The sequence below is a fragment of the Ctenopharyngodon idella genome, chromosome 13 (assembly GCF_019924925.1).
Source record: "Ctenopharyngodon idella isolate HZGC_01 chromosome 13, HZGC01, whole genome shotgun sequence".
NCBI lineage: Eukaryota > Metazoa > Chordata > Actinopteri > Cypriniformes > Xenocyprididae > Ctenopharyngodon > Ctenopharyngodon idella.
In genome coordinates, this window is record NC_067232.1 from 8,116,307 (window position 1) to 8,130,770 (window position 14,464).

The 14,464-nt window shown below is 35.9% G+C and overlaps 2 protein-coding genes across 2 annotated transcripts in view; one reads left to right on the plus strand and one right to left on the minus strand.

The window, feature by feature from the left end:
* On the minus strand, nt 1–13,935 carry glud1a (glutamate dehydrogenase 1a). The gene is made up of 13 exons (XM_051916140.1): nt 13,315–13,935; nt 9,625–9,705; nt 9,488–9,543; nt 8,698–8,761; nt 7,867–7,961; nt 6,660–6,839; nt 4,824–4,961; nt 4,342–4,479; nt 4,115–4,195; nt 3,248–3,371; nt 2,411–2,502; nt 2,249–2,311; nt 1–922 (listed from the first exon to the last, which is right to left on the minus strand). Exons 1-13 carry the CDS (start codon nt 13,715–13,717, stop codon nt 803–805), a joined length of 1,635 nt encoding a protein of 544 aa, XP_051772100.1. The 5' UTR covers nt 13,718–13,935; the 3' UTR covers nt 1–802.
* Nucleotides 12,889–14,464, plus strand: part of LOC127524547 (nuclear factor NF-kappa-B p100 subunit) — a 26,858-nt gene continuing 25,282 nt past the window's right edge. The window contains exon 1 of the mRNA XM_051916139.1: nt 12,889–13,227. The gene's annotated coding sequence lies outside the window, so the exon portion shown is untranslated. The remainder of the gene's footprint in view (nt 13,228–14,464) is intronic.

Genomic DNA, 14,464 nt, shown 5'->3' on the forward strand with positions numbered 1-14,464 from the left:
TCACATTTTCATTTACATTTTATTAAATTTAGACAATTTAAAAAGGCAATACAAAGTCTTTTTTTTTTCAAAGGCTAATTCATAATAAATGCTAATATGACAAAAATAAACATTTTCTCCCAAATATATGCCCTACCATTTCCATATTGTTAAGAAATTAAACATTTACCAATAAGGTTTTTTTTTTAAATGAAGGCATTGGGTTATTACTGAAGACTATTCTAAAGAGCAGCAAAACCAGATATTTATGTGCAATATTTTGGTAACATATAAAAAGCCTGAGATTCATCCTGTATCCCTTTCCCAATTGACCACATTTTTGTCAAAATGGGTGGGGGGAAAAAAGTAACTAACTGGAAATTCTAGAAACTGGTTTTAGAAACAACAGTGTTCAAGTTTACGGCTGTAACTATAAGGCTTAATGTTTTCAGTAACTACTTCATTAACACATGGCCTAAAGAAAACATTACAAAGCTTTGAAATACTGTAGCTCTAAAATAAGTTAGATTGTTATCGATTTTTGGTGTTTCCTGGCAAGACATTCCCACTATGCTCTGAAATGTGACAAAGAGAGTGAATTAAAGGGACTTTGGCTTAAAGGCTTTTCTAAAAGCTATGAATATTTGAAAGGATGATGAACTAGACAAGAATAGAAGCTTCTAAAGATGCATATTGGTAACCACATGCATAAATGATATGACACATTTTGATGTATAAAATGTAAACGTGAGGTGCTGTAGGGTTAAGTGACTCAGGTCTGTGCAGACTTAGATATACAGAGTCAGGTGAATAATACAACCGTCTATGTGAACGTAAGGCCAGCCTCATGGTACACTTTGAAGACTTTCTCAATGGCGTTGACATAGGCAGCTGTCCTCAGGTCCAGCCCAAGGTTATACCTGTTGGCTGTGCGCATGATTTGCTAAAAGGACGAAAGATGAATTATGTGAACAATCTGATCATTCCCGAAGAAGCATTTTACATAAAGCAGGCTCTTCATACTTCAAACTATCCTAAACACAGACAGACTAGTACGCTGCCTCCAGAGACAGCATTTTAAGGCATTATACATGTACTCTCAAAGTGAATATTTTTTTAAAAGGCATCTTAATAATGCTGCCTTCAACAATACCTAATTTTAGTCAAATTCTAGGGCAGCATTGCATGTATCCTTTATGGAGAAGCCAATATAAGAATACAATGTGATGAGCACAGTGAAAAAATAAATCCAAGATGGATATCGAAATGTTGATTATAAATTAACTTATATTTTATTTAATACGGAAAAGAATAAATAAACAGTCTATTGTGCTGTTAGCTTAGCAACATGTTACAGAACTTGGGGAAAAAAAATACTTGACTGAGCAAATCCTATAACTAATGCTTTCAATAAATCACAAATTGGGTGTGGTGGATCATATAGGAATCCATTTAATGGGCTCGATCTCATTTCCAATTCAGAAACAAAAGGCTGACAGCAACAATAGAACATGAATGAATAGATGCTGTTCTCTGTTTACCAGATTCCAGTCTTACACAAAAGCTGTTGCTAGGTGAGTAACAAGTAAGAGTATCTGTTTGTTTCCATGTTCAAAGACAGAAAGGATTGTGCTGGAGGGGCATTGATGCAGTATGACATTAAACTTACATGTAGAAATGTTAGATACCATCTAACGCAACCATAATCAGGGATGTTAACAATTATTCGACTAACGAGGCATTGTCATTAATCATTTTACAGATTGAATTTACCTGACAGGGTCTGATATGTCAGAACTAAGTGGGAGATCTTACATCTTACGGTGACTAGCCAGCGTAGTGGAATGCTACATTTATTATTTGACTTAAAAAATAATAAAAAATAAAATTAAAGAAACTACATATAGTTTTATTGGAAGTAGAATAATAATAATAATTATTAAAAATGTTAATACAGCAACAAGAAAAAAATAATAACATTTGCTTATTAGCATGCATATGATATTGGCTGTTTATTAGTACTTATAAAGCACATATTAATGCCTTATTCTGCATGACCATATTCTACATCCCATAATCCTACCCAATACCTAAACTTAACTACCTTACTAACTAATGATAAGCAGTAAGTAGGAGTTAATTGAGGCAAAAGTCATAGTTAATAGTTAGTTAATAGCGAGAATTGGACCCCAATCTAAAGTGTGACCATTTTTAAATAATATATAAATAAATAAATTAAATAGATTATGATATATGTATATATACTTACTCTGGCAGATCGCTCCATTGTGTAAGCCAAACCAGAATGCACAATGTCCTTTTCAGAAGCTCCCTAGCAGATGAGTAAAAATGCATAAAAGGTCTAGTAGTCTTATTTAAAATGGTTAAGAAAGACAAATTATGTGACAAGAGCTTTTGCATTTATACTTACAGCAATCCTGTCTTGAAATTCAGATGTGGGGACAATAGGTATGGCTCCACCATGTTTCCCAAACTTCCTTTCCAGACTTTCCTGGACAGACACTGCCAAAGGACACATTAGATCCCCATTAGGAATGAGCAAACGGACACATGGATTTAAGATAGTAATGGTCAAATGTTGTTTCCCAAAATAAAATCCTTATTCTTCTCTTCTCTTACAGTTTCTTTGAGATCCAAATCTGTGAGTGATTTAGTTAAATATTTCATAAAGGGTGCAATAAAATATGGTGATGGCATCAGTGTATGAATATACTAAAATCACACCATTCAACAGATTTTTCATATGACAGTGAGATGTCATAATTTGAGAAAATGGAGGATTTATGGACAGGCAGTATTGACAGTATCCATCTGTGTCTTCCCCTATTTCTGTCTGCCTCTTTGTTCTATCCGTCTGTACCATGTGACTAGCAGTAAATTGGAGGTCATTTTAGGCCAGTCAGATGAAAGGCAGGACAGAGCACGTGTTTGTGTTTTCTATGTGTATACATGCCCAGATCCTCTCAAGGGGGCACCAGTGCCACTGTATTTGCTTGTGGAAGCAGAATAAACAAAGTGAACAAAAATACCACATGACCTATTCTAGTGCATCTCCAACATAATCTAGTCTAGAGCAATTAGAAAATGCAAAACAAGCCCTTCCAGAGAACTAAATTAACTGATTATCAGTAAGACCGGTAACTGATTTGCAAACAATTACACCATTCATGCTATCAGCAAACACTCCGTGTATGTAGCATTGCTGTTTTACTGCATGACTACACATCACATTTCCTTTTTGACTTACTAAGGAGATGGTAGTTTGAGTCCCTTTCGTATTTGAAGGTCAGTCTGCCATAACTGACGTGGTTAAGGTTCTTCAGCCACTCAAAGTAGGAGACCGTCACACCTCCAGCATTCAGGTACATGTCCTATTTATGCATATGAATATTTATGCATGTATTTATTCATTTACAGTGCCATTTTAGCATCAAATGCCATTTTATAAATATTTATTTATATATATATATAAACAGAAATACTTGTATCTAACAAATATATAAAACTTCTATAAATAAGTTTTATATATGCATATACAGTAGTGGCTGAAAATAATGTCCGGGCGGCTGGCCTAAGAAAATTGACATCTTCAACCTTTATTTAAATATTATTAAAAAGGTGTTAAAGATTTTGTAATCATATTACGTAGTTGTGCTTGGAGTAATTTGTTATATTTGTTATAATGCAATGAAACATGCTAAATTGTGCGGACACATGCAAAAACAAGAGAGAACCAATATTAATAACTGATTATGTTGTAGTCAGTGTATGCTTTTTCATGTGAGTTTTGTGTTTTTCTATGCTTTTTTTTTTTTTTTTTTTTTGCATAGTTAAATAAAACCTGTAGCTGTAGTTTGCCTTTTTTGCATAATAATTTTGTTGGATAACCAAGTTTAGTGTTTTATTTTTCCTTTTTATTTAAAACATTTACCGTAATATAAAACATATAAAATACTTTCCTCATATTTTGATCCTTTAATCAAATGTGTAGGGTCATAAAAAACAAATTTCCCTTCCGGACATCACTTACACCACTACAGCAAATCAAATATTTATATTAAATCTTTATATTTAGATTTAATATTAAAAGAACATTTAGGACTGGAAAACTTACAGGGATCACCATGATATTCCTCTCTAGAAATATCTTATCTGCCTCAGGTGTAGTGGGACCGTTGGCTCCTTCAGCAACGATCTGTGAAAATAAGAAGTGTTACTCTGAAGTCTAACATTTTTTTTATATTCTTATTGCAGATTCTCTGGAGTGCCATAACACAATCAATAAGTCATATATGTACATTAAAATGACTATTGTTATGGTTGGCTCTATTGACCTCTGACCTTGGCTTTGATATTGTTGGCGTTTTTCTTTGTAAGCTGTTTTTCACTTGCAGCAGGGATCAGGATATCACACTGAGCTTCCAAAATGCTGCCTTCATATGGGGTGGCCTTGGGGAAGCCAACAATCGTGCCATTGGCCTGGAAAACAAGAGTGTTATATTAATAAATTCAGATTATAGAGTTGCACATACCACATGTAGTACTGCTAAATGACCACAAGGTGGCTGCCTTACAGTGAATTTTTTTTACACTGCACATATGGTTCAACCAGAACGTTACTATAAAGCAGGCCCGGCGGCACAAACGGGTAAAATAGGGCAAAAGAGGGCTTTGACCCCTTAGATCTAATTTGCGCACTTACCGATTTTAACCGAGGGGGAAACCCCCTAGCCACCCAACCCCCTTAAAAATTATGAATGCCCCCCAGTTAGTGTGTCCTGCCAGTGGCTGTGCTTCAAAGGAAATAAGCGGTTCACACTCACCAGCTTATAGTCTTCCAGCTCTTTGGGATCGATGCCGTTAGGGTTCCAGATGCTTCCGTCCACCTCTCCGACGCCCACACACTTTGCTCCGTAACGGTGCAGATAACGCATGGAGTGCAGGCCCACATTACCAAAACCCTGTCACAGAAATTAGGAGACTGCATTAAATATTATTCAGACTAGCAGCTGAGCTGAAGGTAATGTGCAATGCTGATGTTTTTAGTGCAAGAACATATCTAAAGATCCAAATACACTGCAAAACAGCCAGCATTTCAGTCTTATGTGCTAAAGTGAAAATGTCTAAACATCTTTAAAAGGAACACTCCACTTTTTTTGAAAATAGGCTCATTTTCCAACTCCCCTAGAGTTAAACAGTTGAGTTTTACCGTTTTCGAATCCATTCAGCCGATCTCCGGGTCTGGCGGTACCACTTTTAGCATAGCTTAGCATAGTTCATTGAATCTGATTAGACCGTTAGCATCTCGCTCAAAAATGACCAAAGAGTTAAGATATTTTTCCTATTTAAAACTTGACTCTTCTGTAGTTACATCGTGTACTAAGATCGACGGAAAATGAAAAGTTGCAATTTTCTAGGTCATTATGGCTAGGAATTATACTCTCATTCCGGCGTAATAATCAAGGAACTTTGCTGCCGTACCATGGGTGCAGCAGGCGCAATGATAAAATACATTTACTTCAGAAGTTAAAGATAATACAAATTACATTTTCTTAACCTACTGATAAATAGTTTAATCATAAGCTCACTATATTTTTATTTCTGATCTTATGGAATTTTTTTTTTTTTCAACTTACAGTATGAATTATGGTATGATATAGTATGGTATGAATAATGTTTAGACATACTTAGACAAAAGATACTGATGAATAAAATGACTTCTTTGCAATGTAGACATTTTACATTTATAGTGTACCAGATGAATGAGTTAAACCATGTTCTTGCTGAAGAATGAGCAATATTATCATCTTGGCATCTTTAAAAAAAAAAACATCCTGTCCCTATTACTGTAATTTAAATTCTATTTATATTTACTATATATTTTAATTTCTCTCACATTACAAAGACATCTCACAAAATACAGTAAAATTAGTAACACTTTACAAGAAGGTCTCATTTGTTGACATTAGTTAATGCATTAACTAACATGAACTAACAATGAACTATTTTTATACAGCATTTATTAACCTTTGTTAATGTTAAGTTAATAAAAATGTTCATGTTTATGTCAGTTCACAGTGGATTAACTAATGTTGACAAATACAACTTTTGATCTTAAAATGCATTAGCAAATGTTGAGATTAATAAATGTTGTATAAGTATTGTTAATTGTTAGTTCATGTTAATGTAATTGACTAATGTTAAATGAAACCTTAATGTAAAGTGTTCCCATAAAATTAGAGAGTTTTCAATCAGATACATAGGAAGTGTAACATTTGAAGGTTTCACACTCTTTTAATCATTCCTTATGAATATTGATTGGGTGTCTAAAAGCACACACTGAATATTTAAAGTCCTTAGATAAGCAAAGTCAGAATGATCCGTGTCAGCGTACACTAAGTGCTGGCATAGAGTCATGAGGTAATGTGCAATGTGCCTGTAAGCAGCACCATGATAGCAGAATATACAGAATGCAGTTTCTTTAGATAAAAATCATACTTAAAAACATATTTAAGTTTTAGGCAGCCAGTGCATTTTGGACAATGCAATGCATAAAGAGAGCAATTCTTCAGCCAACTGATTTGATATGACTAAAAACTACATTTAAATCGAAATAAGAAAATCAAAGTGTGATTTATGTGTTTCTGACATGTACAAACCTGAATGACAAACGTCTTGTCTCCAAACCCAGGAGTCAGTCCCAGCTGGCTCATATAAGCAGCCTCATTGACAAAGTTTTCAATGCCATGGAAGACTCCACGACCAGTGGCAGATATACGACCGTGGATGCCACCCTGGCTGATGGGCTTACCGGTAACACAGGCATGAGCATTGATATCCTGATAAAGAAGAATGATATAGAAGAATTATAATTACATAGAGCCCATCTAAGCATTAGAAGAATGTTGTTTGCATTCAAACAGAATAATCTAAACTGCAAAGCAAATTATAAGACCTCTGTGTTAGCTTGTCATGAGAGATATGAGTATATAGTATAACAATCTGTCTCAGTATATCTCTCACGTCCTTTCATATATCTAGCTACCGGGCAGCTCGCAAAAAGAACAGAATGTCACGGCTACCAAGACAAAGCAAATGACTGCCACGGGAGAACAGACTGTATTGAAAGAGTCTGTCAGTAGAGGGTAGAAAAACACAGGGGCGCTTTGTTCTCCTGGTCTCATAAACACCACTCTCTTTGTCAGGGACAGTAAAGGCTCTAGGCACTGAGTCACCAATATAGCATTTTGTTTTTAGTTCTTACAGATATCCTGTGTGATTTTTCAACATGACTACAATATGTGAAAACGTATAATAGAAATCACTGCACCATATCAAGGTAATGTATGCATACAATTATCTAAAACATACCTGTATGCATGCACTTACAGCATTTATCATACATTTATCTATGATATTATGCTATAAAATATGTTTTAGGGGAAAAACATTTTTATGACAGTCTAAATATCTTGTTTACAGTCAGCTTCACAGAAGTATCAACACACAAAAGCAAAGAGAAATCTCTGGTTATCACAAATAACAGTGCTTCTACAGAAATAAATTCAAATGCTTTATGAAATTTTGCTATATGCTCTACTACAAATACATTCTTATCCTGCTGAAATGGGACACTTTATTCCATGGCATATATATAAAACAAATTTATCAGCACCAAAATATCACTGCTTGTCAGTTCATTTACAACACAATAAGTAAATATATAAACTATGTCCATAGGCATATGAGGTAATAATAATGCAGCATTGCCAAACACACCAATAAAAAGGTTTCTTTATAGATTTTGCTAAAGCAAACCAGTTGCATATTACACAAATACTCTTTGTGTCACATTCTTCAACTTACATGATGGCCCATTGTGTTAGCATACGTGTCAGCAATCCAGGACATTTCCCTTTCTCCTGTGCTCATATCTGGGGCGGGGACATCAATGCCAGGCCCTAACGCAGGAAACAGAAATGAGTGTATCTATCTTAAATATCTGTGCAGTTTTTCAAGAGAATGTACATTGTGTTGTAAGAGAGCAATGTGGGAAGCCAGCATTAAAAAAAACATCAACTACCTAAGTAATGTTGGCTCTATTACAAGCTCTTTAAACATATGTAATATGAATACGGTTTATATAGTCTTTCAGGTTACAGGTTAAACTTACTTGTAACGTAGAAGTGGTGTCAATAGCCGTTTAATCTATGCTATCTGATGCCAAGTATTACCTGACTATTGTTCCTGAGTGTGACTGTGTCTAATCTGCAATTGAATTCCTGTCTCATTGTAGTCCAAATAGTAAAATATGCTTATCAGATGTCATTAGGAAACAACAAATATTGATAAAAGTACTGTTCACTATAAATGCATTATAAATAAAAAACTGTAAAAACTGATCATATTTTTCTGTAACACTGTAGGCCTTGATAAAATCTACAGATTTATTTTGTATTTGCAGCACTGATACTTGGGGAAATTCTGCAGAATCTACCAAATGAATACAATGTGTTAAACAGAAGACTATTCATTTTTATAGGTGGACAAAACATAATAATATTAGGCAAAATATTTAATACACATGCACAAGGAATGAGGGATGTGTAGACTTTAGCACATGAATGGCATTCCAATTCTGCTGAGCTTTTTGCATAATTCGGGAGCAGATTCAGTGAGTGCCTGCTCAAAACTCACCAATGAAGCCCTTTTTAGCCAATTCAATGGTAAACCTTCTTGTGATCTTCTCCAGTTCTGTGTCCTATGTAAGGAAAGAAAACAATTAAGAAACATCAATTACTGTAATGTGTTTAATAATATGGAAGTATACACGTATGCCATGTCAGCATCTGAGGCTATCTTTATGGCAAAAAAAGAGTTACAAAAATACAAGAGTTGCATAAATACAATAAAATTAAAAACCAAACAAAAAGAAAAAAACATTGCAGTTAATATTATACAAAATATTTTACACTGACATATGATAAAAATTCAATGCCTTTTCTAGTAAAAATCTCCCTAAACATGTCCTTAAGTGAGCTTACTGCATAAAAACAAAACAATCTTCAAAACAGGCCCCCGGTTCACTACCATTATAAAGCTTGGTAGAGCTAGGATATTTTTAAATATATCTCTGATTGTGTTTGTCTGAAAGCAGATACTCATATACACTTAGGATGGCTTGAGGGTGAGTAAATAATTTTTGGGTAAACTATCCCTTTAACAGCACAGGCATTAAACCCTGTAGGATTTCTCTCAGAGAAATCTTTAATAATAAATATCATAGACAAATGCAGCTGCACTGGAAATTATATTCTAGCTCTTTAAAGACACTACAACAAACAAAAAATAAATAAATAAATACAAATAAAATATAAACATAGCCATTCATTTTTTTTCAGGTATATTTAAATTAGAGAGTGTAATTAATACTGAAAATGATTTAATTATGAAATCATAATTACGCAGGGAACATGAAAACACTCACAGAGTAATTCTTTGGGTTAATTTTCACTCCAGCTTTAGCTCCTCCAAAAGGCACATCTGTTGAGAGCATAGTTTATGTGGATGATTATGTGCTCATACTAACAACCACAAGCAAACAAATTAAAGCACAGAACTTACCTACAACTGCACATTTGTATGTCATTAGTGAGGCAAGGGCTTTCACCTCATCGACTGACACCTCTGTGCTATAACGGATACCTGGAGAAACAGAAGCAGTGTTGAGTCTTCATAACACTTTAGGTCTATGCAAATAACATCTGTAGATCAGTCATCCAGCATTATAGCCCATTTTAGCTTGTTTTATGATGCCAAGACAGGAGATTCTCTATTGATTAAAGCTAAAGGAAACACAGACTACAACACTTTGATAATGTGTTATTTAATTCAAGCCTTTTTTTAGGATGGCTAAAAGCTCTTGGGGGGGAAAAGAATTAGAATTAAAAGCTGCCAAATATTTGCCTACTGCAAAGGTGGCCCTTGCATGTCAGTGAAAATAGCATTAATTATCTGGACAGTATGCTGTTTGGAGTAGGAGGCCTGGAACATTCAAGTAGTTTAACTGCCATGTGCAAAAAAAACAAAACAAAACAAAAAAAATAGGTCTACAGTTCTAAAGAGGGGAAATTTTGTGAAGCAGGACAGGCAGTAAACCAACCACTTTGATGACTCACTCTCTCCACTGAACTATGAGGGAAGAAAATCCAGGCAGGGCCCAAAATGGGTGTGGTTAAAGCCAAAGTGACTACCCAAAACATCTCTGTTTTCAATCATCCTCAAAAGTCCTGCTAGGGCGGCACTGGAAAGTTTCTTGATTTCATGGATCATGAGCTAGTAATTCATCTCAAATTACTATTAGCATCAAATAAAGATTAAAGTGCAGCTTTAAACAACAGTCTCTCTCTAGAGTTTACTGGTGACTGAGTAAGGAAACTTTAATTTTTATCAAAAAGGCAGCTGCGTTGGCACTTTTGTATGCATACTGTGAATTTCTACTGTACATATTCAGGGGGTCCAAAGTCTGCATTCTCTTACCTATTATAACCACGTTTTGCTTAATCTGCTTACTTATTTTACCAAATAAAAGTATAAAATTGCTGATCATATTATTATTTAAATAGTTTTCTTATGCCCACGTAAAAGCCAATACTGTAGAAAACAATACATGACAAATTACAGCCATAAACTTTTTTATGGCTGTAAAAAGACCAATTTTGACCTCCTCACCATGTGAACTGGTTATGGAGGCTTTTACACATTACCTTAATCAGAGACGTCCTGACACAAAGTTGCAAAAACATAATACGTTTTGTCTGGTTAACCTGTTGCCAGACTTCAAGGTAAAACCACTGACTAAGGCTACGTCCACACGAAGCCAGAGCTTACCCAATCCGATCTTTTTTTTTTTTTCCTCATCTCAAGAAATATCTGCGTCCACACGAAACCACTGAAACGACTCAAAATGATGTAGTATACATGCCAGACCAGTACGTGGCGCTGTAATTCTGCCACAGAGATACACTTAAAACAGCGAATAAGACTTGGAGCATGCGCATAAACCTTGCGCGCTGTATACAAACTATAGTAAAGCTTAGAAATAACGCTTTATTTTGGCTCAGTAGCTTCTGCAGCATGAACATAAGCATAGAGTCTGCTATTGTTGTTGTTGTTGTTTTGTGCTGTTAGCAGCGTCTGACTAGGGTCGACACATGGGGTGATGACATCATCGTTTCACAAAATATACGGATAGACTGTCCACACGAAAACGCAAAGACTGTGTTTTCAGATTTATCCACTCTGGGATCCGGTTTCAAAAAATAGCGGTTTCACCTTCCAAAAACGCCGGATCCGTGTGGATGAAATGCCTATCCGATACAAAATTTGTGCTTTTTCACAGAAACTCGTCTCCGTGTGGACGGGGCCTTAAGCACTAAGCTAATTTACAAACTCACCAGTTTAAAGTATCGCCATCAATTGACCCTTTGCCGGGAGTTTGATTGACAAGCGATCTAACCAGTCATAACGCTGAATCCGCCATTTTGTCCGACAAAGCAGTCAGAAGTTAGAAGATTAACCTCGGTGGACTTGAACTTGAAAAATGGTGTGTACTGACATCTTTCCGCGTTTGAAACAACATTCCTTCTCATGTTTATTTGATGCTATAAATTAACTAGTAGGAAGAGATTATCGGTTTACGAGCTGCTTGAGCTGAGGCGCTACAGCAATCTGTCACGACACATTAAAGAGCCACAAAACGGGTTTTATTGTTCGATTTTCTTAAGAAATTACACAGTTTAAAAGTTGGGACTTTGTTTAATATCATAAGTAACCTGCTCTGACTTGTGTGTCGACGTGTTGTCAGTGTCCTCTTTGCTCCGCGATGTATTTTTCACTCTGTGTGGCGTGAGGGCGCCATGGCTTGTCGGACAAAGCAACAATAACTAAGGGGGGCGGGTCTTTGCGAAGGGTCAATTCAGTCACTGTCTCACTAAAAGCTCCCATTGATTCTACTCAATACAAGATCAAGCAGTGAACATTAGAAGATTTCTTCCAAAACTTTGTTGATCAGTTCAGCCTAACTCATGTGCAATTTAGACAACTTAAAATGGTGGTTAAAGGAAATGGGATGCAAGTTATCTTACTTGTTCATTCTACTGCTTAAGGTGATGATATCTCAGTTTTAAAAAGGGGGAAATAGTTTAAAAAAGCTGAAAGGATGGAGCTTCCACTCAAGGAAACTGCTGAGAGATTGAACTGCCCCCGGGTCTTCCACCGCCCTTCCTAAATAAAGCATTGCGCAGTCAGTCCTGACAAAGCAAAATGTAATGATCTAACAAACAACTCCAGGATAGATCAAGCTTGATATAAACATCTCTTACACAAACACATTCCACTGATAATGAATGAGTTCACAACTTCTAAAAAGTACACAAATATCTCTGCAAAGATAAAAATGTAATTTATATAATATAAAAAAAGAAGATAAAGAAGCAGAACTACCCTATAAAATAAACACAGGAACAGGACAGGCAGCATTCCTGCTGCAATACTTTACAAATGAAGACCTAAAATGGTGAATAAATGCAGGACATTTTTCTTTAGACATTTGTTTAAAAGCCTTTCCAATTCCATTCTCATATATATTATAAAATATAAAATGCAATGTGTATTAAGGTATTTATAGATACTTCTGTTGGAAAACACATCTTGTACTGAAACAAATGAGCCACCCACTGGTTCTACCAGCTTAAGGTGGTCAAATCATAATTTGCAACATGGTATTTGTTTCTGTCTGTTCTAAGATGGGCACAGGATGGAGTTTCTGCAACAAACTACCTAGTGACCATCTAAAGCCACCTATTGAACACCTTAGATAAGCTAACAAGCTTGAACCAGAAAGATAATCAATAAAACCAGTTTATTCAGATATAACACATAAATATTATCAGTATATTACCAGTTAAAATACATTCCATAATGTTTTTATTGTGCTTGAAAATCCGTACAAGTTTAATAAGAGTCATAAAAGCTTGCACACGAATAGTCGCAGAGTGTCGCTGCTGCGCAACCAAAACGCAGGATCTTTTCCAAGTTCATTGCACGCAAGGCCTATCATTTATCACCATCTGTCTGTCAAAATACAGAGACGAAGCATGTAAATAAATGTGTTGCAGACACTTAGACCTAAGTCATCAAGATGCAAATCTTCAGAAGATGCTACAGGTAAGTGCTATGCGTCTTAGCTTGCATGTTTACTCTCGAGAACGCGACTGCTTCCTATTATCCCCGGTGTAATGAATTCAAACTTACCTCCTTTACACGGAGTCCTGTGCTGGCTGTGTTGAGCTCTGTAGCCCTCGATCATCTCCCACTCCCCGTTGTCTCTCTTGATGGGGAATGACACGGACAGGACATGGTTGCAAGGCTTGATGATCTTGAGGATCCCTCGGACTCGGTGCCTCTTCTGCTCAGGCGTTTCTCTTGTCTTGAGATCGTGCACGAGTTTGTCCTCCACGATAGAAGCTCCGCGGTCGAAGAAACCCTCGACCATCCTAAAGAAGTTAGGGTCATCGTCTTTTTCTCCTACGGCTTCGCTGTAACGGCGGACCCGCATTAGAGTCGCCGAAGCGGGCAGAGCGGAATCGACGCATCCCGAGGCCAGCGAGCTGCTGGCGGCTGCGCGTGTGACGAGCTCCCCCAAATACCTATACATGACTTTGAACTAACACACTAACTAACAATATCTATAAAGGGAAAAAACTAAGACAGACAGTGTCAAAGAGTGGGTCAGGGTGAATAAACGGACACCACGACGGCTCCTTTTCTGCTACACTAAATAAAGTGTCGGCTTGAATACTGTTGGCGAGTTGTTTTAACAGTCAGACAGGCGTGCCGTGGGTCTCCACCTCAAGCTGGGAGGCGCTCAGAGAGCAGGAACCATAAGCAAACATGCTTTGAAGTGTTTGCAACCTAGGGCAAAAGTATTACAAAAAATATGTTAAAAGTATTAAAGTTGCTGCTGTCCAAATGTGTTGCCTAAACGTATACATATGTATATAATCTATAATAATAATAATAATCTCACTCAAAAAATAAAATAAAAATTAATATATATTTGTGGGGGAAAATGTTTTTTTTTTTAATATGTAGGCTAATATATATTTCAGTAATTTCATATATTATATTACTGAATTATATATTCACTAGTTATATCTCAAAATAGCATGGCACTACCATCTGATACCATCACTGTACTTTGGTACATTTACATTCGTTTATTTATTCATTCCAAATATGGAATACAACAAGGGATTCATCTAAAGGAGGCAATAACAATACCGTTTCAGACATTCTCTAATCTTACTATTGTTTGTCATCATTACTGTTATCCTTTTCTTATTGCATGTACACTGTAAAGTGTCTTTGAGCACTGGAAAGGTGCTATAGAAATAAAACTTAT

Coding starts and splice junctions, on each gene's coding strand:
- glud1a (XM_051916140.1), bottom strand. CDS start 13,717: ATGTATAGGTATTTGGGGGAGCTCGTCACACGCGCAGCCGCCAGCAGC. Junction 8,762..9,487: donor TTAACCCAAAGAATTACTCT/GTGAGTGTTTTC, acceptor TTCCTTACATAG/GACACAGAACTGGAGAAGAT. Junction 6,840..7,866: donor CTAACACAATGGGCCATCAT/GTAAGTTGAAGA, acceptor CTTCTTTATCAG/GATATCAATGCTCATGCCTG.